This window comes from Fringilla coelebs, assembly GCF_963513975.1.
Source record: "Fringilla coelebs genome assembly, chromosome: 2".
Classification (NCBI taxonomy): domain Eukaryota; kingdom Metazoa; phylum Chordata; class Aves; order Passeriformes; family Fringillidae; genus Fringilla; species Fringilla coelebs.
Window position 1 is genome coordinate 33,558,452 of NC_140029.1, and position 15,645 is coordinate 33,574,096.

The 15,645-nt window shown below is 40.8% G+C and overlaps 1 protein-coding gene across 3 annotated transcripts; it reads left to right on the forward strand.

Moving 5' to 3' along the window:
• Window positions 1–1,501: 1,501 nt before the first annotated feature.
• NIPA2 (NIPA magnesium transporter 2) lies at window positions 1,502–14,302 on the forward strand. Of its 3 annotated transcripts, none has more exons than XM_084226252.1 (9): window positions 1,502–1,703; window positions 3,556–3,620; window positions 4,746–4,802; window positions 8,588–8,651; window positions 9,015–9,230; window positions 10,740–10,796; window positions 11,582–11,672; window positions 12,212–12,372; window positions 13,332–14,302. In XM_084226252.1, exons 5-9 carry the CDS (start codon window positions 9,092–9,094, stop codon window positions 13,967–13,969), a joined length of 1,086 nt encoding a protein of 361 aa, XP_084082378.1. In that variant the 5' UTR covers window positions 1,502–1,703; window positions 3,556–3,620; window positions 4,746–4,802; window positions 8,588–8,651; window positions 9,015–9,091; the 3' UTR covers window positions 13,970–14,302. The 3 variants fall into 3 exon arrangements, with proteins under 3 accessions (XP_084082378.1, XP_084082379.1, XP_084082377.1); XM_084226253.1 differs by having other exon boundaries at window positions 3,556–3,605; XM_084226251.1 differs by lacking the exon at window positions 3,556–3,620.
• Window positions 14,303–15,645: the final 1,343 nt, after the last annotated feature.

Here is a 15,645-nt window from a genome sequence, read left to right on the forward strand (position 1 = left end):
GTCCATTTGAGAAATCATTTTCACCAGCTGTTAACGTTTTCAAAGACTTCACAGTTTTGATATCTTTTGGTAAAACAGAAAAGCCAGTGTCTTACTGTGTCAGTACATAGGTAATTACTGTAAATTGCTTAGCAGCTTTTTTATCTTAAAGTCTATTTTTATATATACATACACATATAACACTCTTTTGTAAGTGCAAAGTTAGTTCATGTCAAGAATACTAGATTAGTTTTATATTGGGGAATGGAATGTTGCCTTAGAGAATAAAATAGGCCTAACATTATCCATGTGCTTTGGGTGGTGTAGAAATGTAATTTCTTCAGAGCGAGGGACATTTTTAATGAGATGTAACACAGCGGGTAACATGATGAGGAGTGGCTTTGTCATGGGTCTCCCACAAGGGAAAGCCAAGATTGGTTTTGTTTCCATGTCATTCCATGTGTTGCAAAAATGAAGCAGCTGCTTGTGCAGACTGGGATAATGCAAACACAAATCCTGAGAAGACTCAAAAAATAGGAACTCACTAAGGGATGTGACAAAACTGTCATGGTTTAAAGAGCTGCATCTTCCATGTGGAGATACCACAGGTATTTTGGCAGTGTTGGTTGTTCAGACTTCATGTTACAAGGCAGCTGTGTAAAGCATACTCAGATAGTCATGAAGAAACCTGAGAACCCTCTGAGCCTGATGCTTGTTATGACTTTCAAAGACTCTTTGTGTGTGAGAACAATTATTTGTCTAACTGCATTTATGCATTTACTTTGTATGAGATTAAAGCAGTTTGGGTAAAGCAGTGCTGAGAGTGGATGACCTGGATTAAATTGATTCATTAACCGTTCCCTTTACCTGGCCCAGTAAAATGTCTCTCTCCCTTATGGCAAACAGCTTGTGTTTATTTCAGCCTGCAGAAGAGAAGGCTTCGGGGTGACCTAATTGCAGCCTTCCAGTACCTGAAGGAAACTTATAGGAAAGATGGGGCAAGACTATTTAGGTAGTGACAGTGCAGGAAGGAATGCTGTCAAAGTGACAGAAGGTATGTTTTAGATTAGATATTAGGAAAAATTCCATACTGCGAGAGCGAAGAGGAGCTGAAACAGGCCTAGAGAAGTTGTGGATGTCTCATCTCTGGAAGTGGTAAAGGCTAGGCTGGATGAGGCTTTGAGCGAGGTGGTATAGTCAGAGGTGTGTCCCTGTCCACGGCAGGGTGGGTTGAAACTGGATGATCTTCAAGGTCCCCTTCCGACCCAAACCACTCTGTGACTTTACGATTTTCTGTGAGCGTAAAATCTGCGCAGCGCGGATGCTGGCAGGGGCGGGTAGCGGCCATGAGCTACCCCGGCTGCAGGGCGGCTGCAGGGCGGCCGCAGGCACCACGGCGACAGCGCCGGCACTCAGCCAGGCTCGGAGAGCCGCCCCGGCCGGGAAGGCGGGCTGGGGAAGGGAATGTGACCCGCGGCGGGCGGGGCTCGGGGCCGGGCCGCGCCCCTTCCGGCGGCCGCTGCCGGAACCGCGGAGCGGAGGGGGCGGACGGGCCCGGGACACCGCCTCGCCTTGCGCTGCCGCTGCCGCTCCCTCCCGCCCCGTCCCGTCCCCTCATGGCGCTGGAGCGGACGGGCACCGGCCCCTCCCGCCGCCCGCTCCGGCCTCCCCCGCCCCCGTCTCCTCTTGGTTCGCCGGGCATGTGAGCGGGGCCGTGACCGCAGGTAACGGCGGGAGAGGCGGGAGGGGGCCGGGGGGAGGCGGGGCTCCTTCCCCGCGGAGCGCTCGGCGCAGGGCCCTCGGTGCCGGGCGCTGCGGGTGAGAGCCAGCGGGCCGGGGGCGCGGGGCTCCGGGCCTTGAGTCTGGCGCTACAAGCCCAAGGGTGGTTTTTCCGTAGTGGGAAACTTGTGCTTTGGGCTGAGGAGGCCGAGATGAAAAGCTGTAAATCGGGCTGCCTGCGGGGTTCTCCCACCGGGCAGAGGTATCCGGGGACAGTGTGCAGCGTCTGCCCGTGCTCCGGAGCCGCTGTGCCCCGTGCTGGCGTGTGCGTGTGGTTAACCAGGGAGATAGTTTTTCTTCGGTTTGGTCCAGGGTTGAATTATCCCAGGTTGAGTCTTGTGCAGCCTGGTTCCAGAGCACCTGCAGAAGTTCAGAGCCCTGGTGCATCATTTTGACGTGGAAAAAGCAGTCGTAGCTTTGCATTGTAGTTCATTGTAGTCTTAAGCTGACCAGGGGACCTTTAGACCAGGGGACATTAGGAGGAATTTCTTCATAGGCAGGGTGATGAGATGGTGGAGTGGTTGGCCAGGGAGGTACCTGGTGGAGTCACTGTCCTCAGAGCTGTGTAAGAAAAAACTGGACATGGCACTTAGTGCCAAGGTCTATTGACATAGTGGTGGTTGGGTTATAGGTGTGACTCTGTCTGACGTGTGTTTTCCAGCCTAGTTGATTCTGTGATTCAGAGTGAAGATTTTTGTTCATTCATACACTGTGAAGATATTGCCTGGATCTAAGTCATTCGTCCCTTTTTTTTCCCCCGCAATCTTTTTCAAGTAGACAACTTTCTCTATTTCACCTCAATGTCTTTAACATTGTACTGAAAAAGTGATAAATGTAAGACATTGTGGGTCTGTCTTAATGCCTTTGATGTGCCTTGTACACAGTTAGGGTTTTCCCCCTGGAAGGTAACAGCTTCATTGATAGAAAATTACTCCATAAGTTTTCGTTGGTATCATTGTGTTTAGAATTCAGTGTCACGCTAGTTCTGCTTTTTTTAAAGTACTTCATTCTGATTATAAAGTCCTGGCAAACAAGAAAGCAGGTTATAACAGGTTATCAGTTGTGTCAAAAGAGCAGCTGTGACTAATGTATAGATTGGACTTTAACTTCCTGGGTTATCTTAAATTTGAAACTGCCCATATAAAATGCCAAAGGTGGAACTTCAGTGACCCTGTGCTGCATGTTCCTCCCACAAGAATGGAACTCGTGTCAGGTACAGCAAAGATGAGGCAAGTCTTATCTTGAGTCTATTTTGATAGCTTTCCATGAAAACAGTCAATGCAGTATCAGTTACAAAGCACTGTCTGTAGTTTGTATTCAGTTAATGAATAACACTGTTATAGTGAAGACACTTTTAAACTTTATGTGAAAGTGCTTTAATTAAAGGTCAGTTTTTTATAGAATAACTGCAAGTAGCACATGCAAAGAATAGGTTTTTAATGTGGATTTTTTTTTTGTTTCCTCCTAGTTTCATAAGATGAAGTTCTTGTTGCTTTTGCTTTATAAATAAGAAATCTGCTGTAAAGTATTAATTTTCCCCCTAGTTTATCTAAACCTTTTAAAATAGAGAGCTGTAGGATAGTTAAGGTATGTTTTGCTTTCTGAGCAGGTGATAGTGCCTCTAAAATATATATGCATATATATAACATAAATATAATTTTAGCTTGCCTGTGTGTAATATGGAAATAATTATGTGTATAAGTTTAGGCAGTCTTTAACTTTGGCAGAGCTGGAAAACTGTATCCGGTATTGGGGCAAATGTGCAGTACAAAATTGAATGTATTGTTTCCTTAACAGTATATACAGAATCTGTAGGTCCTGTGTGCATCCATCTTGGCCTTTTAAAGGTGCACATGACTAAGGTTTGAACTTTTTTATCCTAATATTCTGTTGTGTCTGTCCTTCAGTGTTCTCTCTGTACCTCTGTTTAAGAGATATGAGTGGAGATATGTTTGTGAGTGGATGGAACATGACTGAGGGAGGCTTGGATTTAATAATTAGGTATATTTGGGGGGTATGTTTAGTAATCTTGATAAGAACATTTCTGTGTTCATACTCCCTACTGCCCCAGCATTCTGTGTATCCAAAGGAGGGCTGCAAAGGTGGTGAAGGGGGTAGAGGGGAAGCTGTTTAAGGGGCAGCTGACACCACTTGGCAGCCTGAAGATGAGGAGGCTGAGGGGAGACCTCATCAGGGTCTACAGCTTCCTGACGAGGGGAAGCAGAGGGGTAGGCACTGGTCTCTTCTCTCTGGTGACCAGTGACAGGACCCAAGGGAATGGCCTGAAGCTGTGTCAGGGAAGGTTTGGGCTGGATATTAGGAAAATGTTCCTCACCCAGAGGGTGGTTGGCCCTGGAACAGCTTCCCAGGGCAGTGGTCACAGCACAAGCCTGACAGAGTTTAAACCTGTGTGTGTTCAGGCACATGGTGGGTTTCTGCAGGCTGTCCTGTGCAGGGCCAGGAGCTGGACTTGATCATCCTTGTGGGCTCCTTTCAACTCAGCGTATTCTGTGATTCTATATAAACACTCCCTGAAAACTCACCATATCAAAGCCAATAATTAAAACTTTCTATTAATTATCTTGCAATAAAAGTGCCGTAACACTTTAGTTACAGAATGAAACTGAAAGGATTAGGAAAGTATTTCAGTTCAACTTTAATATGGTACCTTCTAAAGAATGACTTAGACCACAGGTTAGTTTCTTTGATTTGCAAAGTGAAAAGCAAAAGGATGAAATAACTGGCTTCAGAAAAGCTGTATCTAAGGAAGATCAAATCTAAAATCACACTGATTTGTTATTCAAAACATTCTGAAATTCAAATATTCAAAATATTATGAAACAAAAATCTTCTTCCTTTTTAAAGCATAGATTGGACATGGTCTTGTGTGTCATGCATGAAAATTAAATTGTCTTGGAGTAGTGGACGTAATTTTTTTGCCAAATTCTTAACATGCCAATTAATGCTATTTTTGACTTCTGTTTTAGAAACCTAACTTTGAAATACTTAAGAAGTGAATGCCTCTGGATTTTGGAACAAAATTGGTATGTATAATGAGCTGTCTACAGGCTTATCCAAACATTTAGATTTCTGTTTCATTTGGGAATGTTTGTTTCATGTAGTTTTATGCTTGTGGAAGGGAAGAAGGGAACACATAATAGCCAACCTGACACATAATAGTCAATGTGTATTTGTTAAAGCAACTTGTTGATTCAGCCTCCTTTTCTTCCCTGACAAGCTTTATGGCTAGAAGGGCATTAAATAGGTGCTTAATTCCAATGTTAGAAACATAAAAAACTTAAGCAGAGTTGACAGTAAAATACCATAGAACAGTTCAAAAGATGCAGAATGGCTGTACCTAGAGTATTATTGTCATGTCAAAGCAGGCTTTTGAAAAATCTTCCATCATGTCTGAATCTTTGGCTGCTTAATGTTATTGATCTGGCTCAAAAGACAAAAAAAAAATCAATAACATTGGGCAGGGAAGGATTGCCCGAGTGTAACCTTGGTTGAATGTTTTCAGGAAACATTTCTAAAAAAAGACATGTTTTTTAATAGGAGTAAATGGAAGATATTACACCCAGGCAGGAGTAATTTGCTATACAAGTGCAGGAGCTTATACCAGTAGAGAAGTTGAAAATGAGTCAACAGTAGGTGACTGCAGAAAAAGGGCTAAAAACCCCTCCTGGTTTGGATGTTTAAAAAGAAATACAGCCTACCACTTATTGCAGAAGTGATAATAAGTCTTATTGCAGAAGTGATAATAACTCAAGCCAAAGTACTATATGCAGCTTTGGAAATTGCACTTAAAAAAAGCTTTTGGGAAAGGACCCAGAGGGTGGCACAGCAGGAGACACCTGCAGGGTAATGTTGATATGTGGATTCAAAGATAAAGGGACTTGTATCTTTTTCCAGCAGTGGGATTTGGTAGTAAAAGTGAAGATGATCAGATAATGAGAGTTCCTAATGGCATCAAAGCATGGCTGCCACATTTGTGAAGTTTCCTTTGCAAGAATTTTGTGGGAGAAGCTTGGCTGAATTATCTATAATGAGGAGCAGCAGTGAATTATGTAGTACATGGCAAAGGGTTGAAATAAATGGCCTGTTAAGGTCATTTTTTTTTGCTTAATGGCATCATCCTGATCATAGTTGAAAAGAGCAGGTTTTAAAAAAGCTTCTTGAATTTAAATAATGTGGTGTGTATTTAGATTATTTCTTGTAAGTCTTTTAAGACTGTCTACTTAACTCTAGAGGGCTTGTGGCCAAGTAAGCAAAGTTGGAACAATGCACCATGTCTGCCTTTCCCAGCTCTAATTATTGCTTTCATACAATGTACAGCTTGTGGAAGTGATACTAATTTTCTTTGGCTGGTAACTCCCATATTCTTACTTATGCTTATCTGCTTTTAAATGTAAAATATTACTTCTTCTCATTACACCACTTTTAATGTTTCTGAATATTTAGAGAGGACACTTGCTGTAATTAATGTAACATCTTTGGAGCACTGTGGTTGTGCTGCTTTTGAGAGAAAATGACTTCTGAGCCAAGAGGCAAAGTGTTATCCTGTTTTAGACCAGAGACTATGTATCTTGCTAGCATTTATGATACATTTAGTTACATCTTGAAAATAAGAAAAAAAACTTTGTGCCTAATCTGGATTTGCTTTTCTCCCCCAGTTTTTTTTTCACATTCTGAGTTTCTCCATCGATCCGTGTCTGATAACCTTCAAACCCAGTTCCCTGTGTGATCTGTCATTACACTGTTGCTGACTGAGAGTTATGACTCATGATGACACCGGCAGATCCATGGGCAATTCATTAATGAGTGGCTCTTGGAGGCATGGTGGATGTTGTAGCTTCTGTGAATAGGAGAGTCTCAGCCCTTTTTTACTTCTCTGAAGTAAAGCAGAAGCAGGAACTGATACGCCTCCATGACACTGCTGGTCTTGAGTGGATGAAGTGTTTTATGTGTTAAAATCTGCTGTGAACTTGATTAGAGAGCCTTTGCAGCACTGCACAACTGCCAGCTTTATTTAACTCCTACATTTTTTGGCTTTTCTCTGTTTATAACCTAGTAATGCCCCTGGCTGCCGGAATGCAACAGCTTTGGCATGTCCCAAGGCAGAAACATGAGAGGCGTTATTTATTCCAGAAACTGCTCATTTCATGGCATTTTCTCATGGCCATAGATAATTTTTCTTGATTATATTTATAAGCATGCATTAGTTCTTCTTTTAGTAAGTCTTAGGGTTAGAATTAAAGTCCTGATTTCCTCAAGTGTAAAACTTCCAGTGCCTGGTACTGCTTTGACCTTCCACATGTCAATTCTGCACATGCAAATTATGTCTGCTGTACAGAGGGAAACAGATCTCTTCAGGGGAAAGCTGGGTCCACCATGACTGTGTGACATGTGTCTGCAGCTGTAGACATCTGAATTAGCCTTAGGTGGAAATAAGGCAGTCCAGCCAAAGCAGAAATGGGACTGGCTACAACTGTGAGGACAAATAAATGTGATGGGAAGAGCTAGCAGTAATTTATCTGAATTTATGTAATTTAAGTGGTTGAGATTTGAGCCATTTACAAGGTTAACGAAGTGGTTGACAGGGCACTTCAGCATATTTGGGACATGGAGGAAAGTAGAAATACTAGTTTTGAAGTGTTGCATCCTTTTCAAGTCTAAATTCATAAAATTACCTGTGAGCACACAAGGTTCTTCATTCTTCTGCAATCTAATTCTTCCTCTGCAGCAAAGAAAAGCAGCCTGTGCTTTTCCCTTGTTTCTGGAATGCAGTGGGTGGAAAGTGTCAGGATGGCACTAACTGATGCTCTTTTCCTCTGTCAGTGTAGGTGAAGATATGCAAGCCAGGGAGAGAAGAAAAAAAAAATGGCTTTGCCAATATGGAGAGTTCTCTTTTAGTAAAAAGCTACAACAGTAAAAATAATCCCATTAATAATATAGCTAAAGTAGCAACTGTTGAAAAAACTGGTAAAGTTTAAAGCTTAGCAAAACCAGCCCCTCCTCCCCCAGGTGATGCTATACCACTGTCACATTTTGCACCAGCTGGAGTTGGAAGAACATTCTTAGCTCGATTACCTCAACAGAGTGCCTCACACCTGCTACAACAGATGGTGGAGTGAACAGCCACAAAAGTCTTAGGTCTTTTCCTTGCATTAAAAACTTCTTCAAGGGACTGAAAATGTTGTTTGAATTTAAAACCAGGATGATATTTTATGCAACTGGGGAAGTGGCTGGGTTTGGTCTGTCTCACGCACTGATGAATTGTCTTTGTTGGTTTTATTTGTTAGGTGGTTTTGTATCATGCAAGAATCTAGTTTATTTTTAAAAGTTTTTAGAAAGTGAAAGCACTCTCTTGTAGATCATTTACTTGGTTTCTCCTACAAAATAAGATATTAAAAATTTCTGTGCAAGGATTAAGGGAAGTGGATTTGAGAATTTTGAGCTGTGGCTCATGCAGCATTTTGAGTAGTGCTATGTTGAGTGCTTATTGGTTTCACAGCCTAACTAGATGCAAGTAAGAGCATCTGTGTTCGGTTTTAATGCAAACCTATCAGTAGCTCTCTGTTAGGTTTTCCTAGAGGTATAGCAAATGAATCAAAGTTGAAAGCAATAGAGTACAGGGAAAAGTAATATTGAAAGGTGCTTCATACAATTATGGGAAACCGTGTAAAATTATTTAACAAAGGACTTCTTTCTTGCCAAATTTTCCTGTTAACGAGTAATTGCACGTGCATGCATATGAGGTTTGTTTGTATTATGAAAATGGCTATATGATTAAACATCCTTCTAATACTCTCTTTCATTTTTCTAGGGAGTTTATATGGAAGAAATGCTGCTGCGACTGTTGTCAAACTCTCTTACAGACTGATTTCAATGTAAGTCATTTTATGGTCAGTATCATGGTGTGCCAGACACAGATTTGCATATTCAATGAAAAGAAAAATAAATTGCATATTTGTAAAATTTCCCTAAAGTTTCTCAAAGAATTCTTCTTTGTTTGGGTTTCAGTTTTTATATGCCAGGTCAGAAACTCTTCCTTCTCCTTGTTCAGACTTGTTAATTACTCATCCTTAGTGCAAGCTTATACATGCTTCAGATTGCCTTTTTTTTTTTTGTTAACCACTCCTTGCAGAAGCCACTTGCAGAAGAACCAGTCACATGAGCTGTTGAGGATTTTCCTATGCAGCACCTTTTTCTGCCAGCTTAATTCTAATGCAATTATTTTACTCATGTTGCAGTGTTGCATCATTTTTTGTTGAGTATCAGAAGTTCTACTCCTCATTGATCAATGTGACAGTGTTCAGTAGTTTACGAGATGAGCCAAACTCGTGGGAAGTATGACTTCTGTATTGGTCTGGTGTTGGCTATGAGTTCCAGCATTTTCATTGGAGGAAGTTTCATCCTGAAAAAGAAAGGGCTCCTCCGGTTAGCCAGGAAAGGCTCCATGAGAGCAGGTAAGCACCTACATCTTTTAATACATTGCTGATGTTTATTTAGATTTTGCTGTTTAACAGAAGATTACTTCTGTTCATTAGTTCATCAAACTCATGATCTTATTTTGACTTTCTTGGGTTTTTGTTACATGTGTATGAAACCTAAAACATAGAGCTGGTGTGTTTTTTCTCTGGTGTCAGATACCCTTAACTCTGTGTGACACATGCTATGTAATGCATATGTAATGCCCTCTGGGGACACTTGTCAAAGGATTCCTTTGTATGTCAGTTAAGTCTAAATTGTACTTGCAAATTGCAAGCAGCACTCTTAACTATGTCTGTGCTCCTGAATGAGTGAATTTAAGAGAGTTTTAACCATGTTTGGGTGTCAGAAGATTGTTTTAGAAAACTAAAAGTCATGTGTAGTGACTGAGTGTGATGAGTAGTGCACCTGAAGGGTTCATACTGGAAGCAGTGCTATTAAATATCCTCATCAGTGACACAGACAGTGGCATTGACTGGCTGTGCTGGCAGCGAGGTCGTGGACCACACTGAGCTGAGGGGGGCAGTTGGTGCTCTAGAGTGAAGGAAGTGGCATCCAGAGGGACCTGCATGGGCTTGGGGAGTGGGTCTGTGCAAACCTCCAAGCTCCAGTATCAACACAGGCTGGGGGATGGACAGATGGAGAGCAGCCCTGCCCAGAAGGGCTTGGACCTGCTGGTACATGAGAGGCTGGACATGACCCAGCAATGTGCACTCAGCCCAGAAAGCCAAACGTGTCCAAAGTGTGACCAGCAGGGCAAGGGAGGGGATCAGAACACTTCTGAGGATAGGCTGGCAGAGTTGGGATTGTTAAACTTAGAGAAGAAAAGGGTCTCGGGACACCTTACAGCACCTTCCAGTACCTAAAGGAGGGCTTATTAAAAAGGGCAGAGAGATGAGATTTGGTTTTGGATTTGTTTTTGGTTTGGTTTTGACCAGGGCCTGTATTGACAGGACAAGGGCCAATGGTTTTAAATTGAAAGAAGATAAATTTAGGTAGGATAGTTGCAGCACCTTCAGTTGATTCAGAAGGTTGATTCTGAATATTTTTATTCAGTACCTGTCATATTTGCTTCTAAAAGATGGTTGATCTTGAGATACATAAGTCATGCACCCTGGTTTGGAATGAGAAGATGTGGTGCTTGTACATGTAATCAGCCACATATAAACCATGCACAATTTCTCCAGAGCAGCAGTCTTAGTAAGAGACACATAACTTGGCTTTTCATATAATTTGAAAGAACCCTCTTTCTCAGGGTAGTGCAGATGTAATCATCAGTGCCATTTCTAACGCTGGTTGTAGGAGGCACAGGCACATCAGAAACTGAATATGCTTTGATTGCAACCTTTTTACCTAGAGAGCCTAGGTACCAAAAGGCTGCTCATGTTTTTAAGAGCATGGGCTGCAAAAATTATTTTATGGCATGTGTTATAAGTGACAGGGTGTCAATGTTTTTAGTGGAATAGCCAACATTCTTTCAATTTTAGGTCAAGGTGGTCATGCATACCTTAAGGAATGGCTGTGGTGGGCCGGACTTCTTTCAAGTAAGTATCAAAAATTATTCCCCTAAGTGTCAAAAATACAATCTGTATTATATAATTTTAATAAATAACTATGCCACAGATGGCAGTATGGTTACAAAAAAGGGAACAAGATTGTGTTTCTGCAATACATGGTAATGTTACCTGGTAATTTGGTGGATGCAGTTCAGATTTTAATGTAACTTCTCTCACACGAGAAGCTCTTCCTTTAATGTAACTGCCCTCTTTGTGCAATGGAACTAGGCAGACATTGGTTTTGTATGTCTTTGCTACCCATATGCATTCTGGGTTTTGTCTTAGCAGAGAAGTGCTTAGATATATAGGTGTTCTTTAAGGGAAGCATATTTTGGGATTATGCCTGTTTTCTTAATTCTTTTCATTGCTTGAACTCTCAACTGTCTGTATTCAGGTAATTATGGCTTACTGTATGTGCTGTGCTATACACTGCTTTTGCAGATTTCTCCATGCAGAACTTCATGAGTTAAGCTGGCAGGCTGGGGAGCTACAGCACAGACACTAAAATGAAACACCTTCTGATTTGGTAGAATTAATTCTAATACCTGTTGTATGTAGTTCCACAGCCTGCTTTTAAAATTGAATAGTGGGGACGAAGGGCAGGGATGTGTTCTGCTAGTACTGTTAGCTGAATGCTGTCATTAGAATTTTGCATTGTTCCCTTGCTGCATGTTTGTGTCTACATGAACACTGTGGACACTTCCTTGCCCTGATCAGAGGTTTGTTGCATGAGACAGCCTAACTCCTGGGTTTTAATTGCTGTTCCTCTGCAGTGGGAGCTGGCGAAGTAGCGAACTTTGCTGCCTATGCTTTTGCACCAGCTACGTTAGTGACTCCTCTAGGAGCTCTCAGTGTTCTTGTAAGGTAAGAAACACTAACAGAAAGCAGGGTGACTTGAGACAGAAAAGTAAAATATTTCTTTAGAAATATGTCACTGAACTATGCTGTTATAAATGCACTCCTCACAATAGAGTGCTTATAAACATCAGGAGTAACTTTTAAGTTTCTCCAAATACATAGTGGCTATGATATAAAAGGGTTCTAGCAATGCATCTACATGTCCATCTCTGGAAAAAGCTATTGTCTTCTGCATTTAAAAAACATGGTGATCACAGCAGAGTAGTATTTTCATTCCTAAGATTCTTGTCTTTGTAAAATTATTTTTGCAAGTTCTTAGATTTCACATTTTTTTGTCAGGCAACATAAAAATGGTGTTCTGGGGCAGAAATGCCAAATACTAACAGGTAGTTCTGTCCCCAGCAAGCATCACAAGATAGAAAATAACTATTTTTAAGCTGCAGATTATGTATGCAAGTGACTTGTACAGTCAAAACAGCATGTAACTTGATGAGCAAGTGAATATTACTAATCCCATGTTTGTTGATGCCTTTTTTATTTCTTAGTGCCATTCTGTCATCCTTCTTTTTAAATGAAAAACTTAATTTACATGGAAAAATAGGATGTTTGTTAAGTATACTGGGATCAACTGTGATGGTAATTCATGCTCCACAAGAGGAAGAAGTAGAAACTTTGGATGAAATGTCCCACAAACTAGGTGATCCAGGTAAGAAAAATACAGGCTTGAACTGTACACAGCCCATCATTTCTTCATTTTGTAGTTTCATTGCTGCTACATTTATAGTTTCATTATATTCAAGTTCCAGGAAGGTTGCCTGTGTCTGCTTCAGGTAGGCATGTCCAAATGAAGTAGAGATTTGAATTCTGTAACATAATTCCATAGAGAACTTTGCATGATGGCCAGATGAACTTGTCTGGCCTTGAATAAAGTGTCTTGATGGCAACCACTGACGTGACAGTTTAAACAAATGCAGCAGCACAGGTGGATAAACAAAATTTCTATAAATTTTGATTGAAGTGTGTCATCTCTAAGCCCAACTTTGAGCTGTCCTTAAAATGAAAAGGTAGGTGTGGTGGTGCCTGCTGAGAAGTAAAGTCCTACAGATGAGCTTCTATGCCTATGTGGAAGATGAGGCACTCACAAATGCATGTCCACAAAATACTATTTATACAAAGGCAATTCTCATCTTAAACATGAGGAAATAGCACAGAGATTAAAAAGTTGTTCTTAAGGAATGACCTAATCATTGGAAACCTGATGAATACAGCCACCTGCCAAAATGTATCATCTCCTAAAAGAGACTCAGTTCAGACTCAGACCTGTGTCCAGTGGCATCTACACCTCAGAGTTTGGGTGTAAGGCAGTTTAGCAATCTAATCCTGTAGTAGTCTTGCCAATGCAAGACTAAAGGCAATACAGCATGCCTGAGCTACAACCTTTGTTTTGGCTTGCTTACTCTAAAATCATCTAAACTGTGATGTTGGAGGAATAATGAGAAACATCCTGAACTCTTCTGTTAAGGCTGAGTTGGTCCCATTGTTAATGAGTGTTTTGCCTGCACCTCTAAGATAAATACCCCTGCTTCTGATAAGTAGAGTCCATAAGTACCAAGTGTGTCTATTATGTCTATAAATAACAAGATTTTTTTTTTCCTCCAACCACAGGTTTTGTGGTGTTCGCAACACTCGTTGTCATTGTGTCTTTAATTCTGATATGTGTGGTGGGACCTCGTCATGGACAGACCAACATTCTCGTGTACATAACAATTTGCTCTGTAATTGGAGCCTTATCAGTCTCCTGTGTCAAAGGTCTGGGCATTGCTATAAAGGAACTTTTTGCAGGAAAACCAGTGCTGAAACATCCATTGTCTTGGATTCTGCTGCTAAGCCTTACTGTCTGTGTCAGCACGCAGATCAACTATTTAAACAGGGCTCTGGATATATTCAACACTTCAATAGTGACTCCAATATATTATGTAATCTTCACAACATCTGTTTTAACTTGTTCTGCCATCCTCTTCAAGGAATGGCAACACATGGCGGCTGATGACATTATTGGCACCTTCAGTGGCTTCCTGACTATTATTGTGGGGATCTTTTTATTGCATGCCTTCAAAGATGTTAACTTCACCCTAGCAAACCTGCCCCTCTCTCTGCGGAAGGATGATAGAGCAGCAAATGGCACTTTACTGAGCACATACGACAGCTTTAATGATGATGAAGAAAGTTCTGCCTGCCTAGGTGAAATGCAATCCACTGAGAGTCTCTCAGCCAGAAGAAATGGAAGCCTGTCAGCCTTCTGAAAATATCTACGTGTTACTTAAGAAAAGAACAATTCTGCAACCCTGGATTTTTTTTTCCTGCTGTGAAATGTCTGAGCTTGTCTGGAAAGTCATGTACTTTTTAACAGTATGTGTAGACAATCGTTGATTTTTGAGTTTGATTCGTTTGGATAAAGAACACTGAAATGTTTTTTATTTGCCTTACTTTTACTTTAAAAAGTACTAAAATGACCTCAGACCACAAATGGTTTTGTTGCTTAAGTTATGTGTAAATACTTTCATTTCATTCTTCTGTTTTTAAGATGTATTGCACTAATTACAATTTTATCAAAAATAAATGGCTTTATTTCTGCATTGGTGGTAAAAAGGTTGCAGCAAACCTGAATCCTTTGTACTTGTGCCCTGACTGACCATGGAGTGACTGTAACCATATTGAAACAGGAGCTGCAGCAACTACTTGTGTCCTAATTTGTAAAAGAGAAAAGGCTACAACCAAGCACAAGTGATCCTTTGAAAATACTGGTTGCTGTAAAATACTGGTTGCTTTGAAAATACTGGTTAGGTAAAGCTGTATGCAAAACTTGCTGGATTTGCATCAAAAAACCCCAACTTTTAAAAATCAGAGTAACAGGCTGGCAGAAATAGGAAGGCAGGAGCTTGTGTTCTGCATGCATAGGTGAGATGGTAGCTTCTGCTATGACAGTTTGTGTAGAAGGAAGGCTCTCAATCATTAGTAGTAGCCAAAGAAGCTGCTCCCTCTTCTGTAACAGAGGTCAGGTTCTGTCTGTGCGGCACCACGCTGCCCTGCCTCTGCAGACCTGTTCTGTGTTCCTGATGTTAACAGCTTGAACTCACAGAATTACTCTTGTTTGCTGTGACCCTGAGATTTTCAAAAAAACCCCAAAAAAACGAAACATTAATGACGTTGCTTAAAAAAAAAAAAATGGGGGGGGTGGGCAGGTAGGTGGTAATTCACTTTACTAAAGGCAGAAAATAAAAAAAAGGGAAGAAGTTTTTTTAAGAACTTTTTACTATGCATGTGAAAGTTGGAAATGCTTGGAACAGAGACTAATAGTTACTGTTTGATATGGTCAGATTTAGTGCTTACTGTTTAAGAGAAATTAAGATTTTTCCTAGGACAGAAAAAACCCCCAAGTTACCACCTGTGAAACAAAATTCTGCTGCCTTCCTTTCTTATGTGTCATAACATACAGGAGGGGTGAAGGTGTCAAACAAGAAAAATGTTTTTGCCAAGAACTAATTGGAAATGAAAAAGGTACACCTTTTGTACACCTTGCTGCATTTTTCCTTTTAGGTAGGAAAGGTTGTACTAGGCAAAGAATATTTAACTCCTATCAAGTCTATAATCCTTTTTAAAAATAAAAATTAACATTATAAAAATGGGAAACAGACATCTGCTACAACTAATGTCTGAATTGTCTTAAACTTTTTCCCCCTCAGTGATCTTAAAATATGTATTTAATAGCAATTTTAAGGGACCAATTCTCTTACTGCTGAAAGTTAACAGTTAAGAATCAGAAATTATTCACATCATGATTAGTTATTTTAAAATAGTTCTTAAACAAAATCAGGCTTTATTAATTAACCATTTCTGCACCAGTGCCAAGCCAAAATTTCAGGTATATGAGACATCCTTAAACCAGTGATGATGTCACCAAATTAGGAAAGTTGTTCAT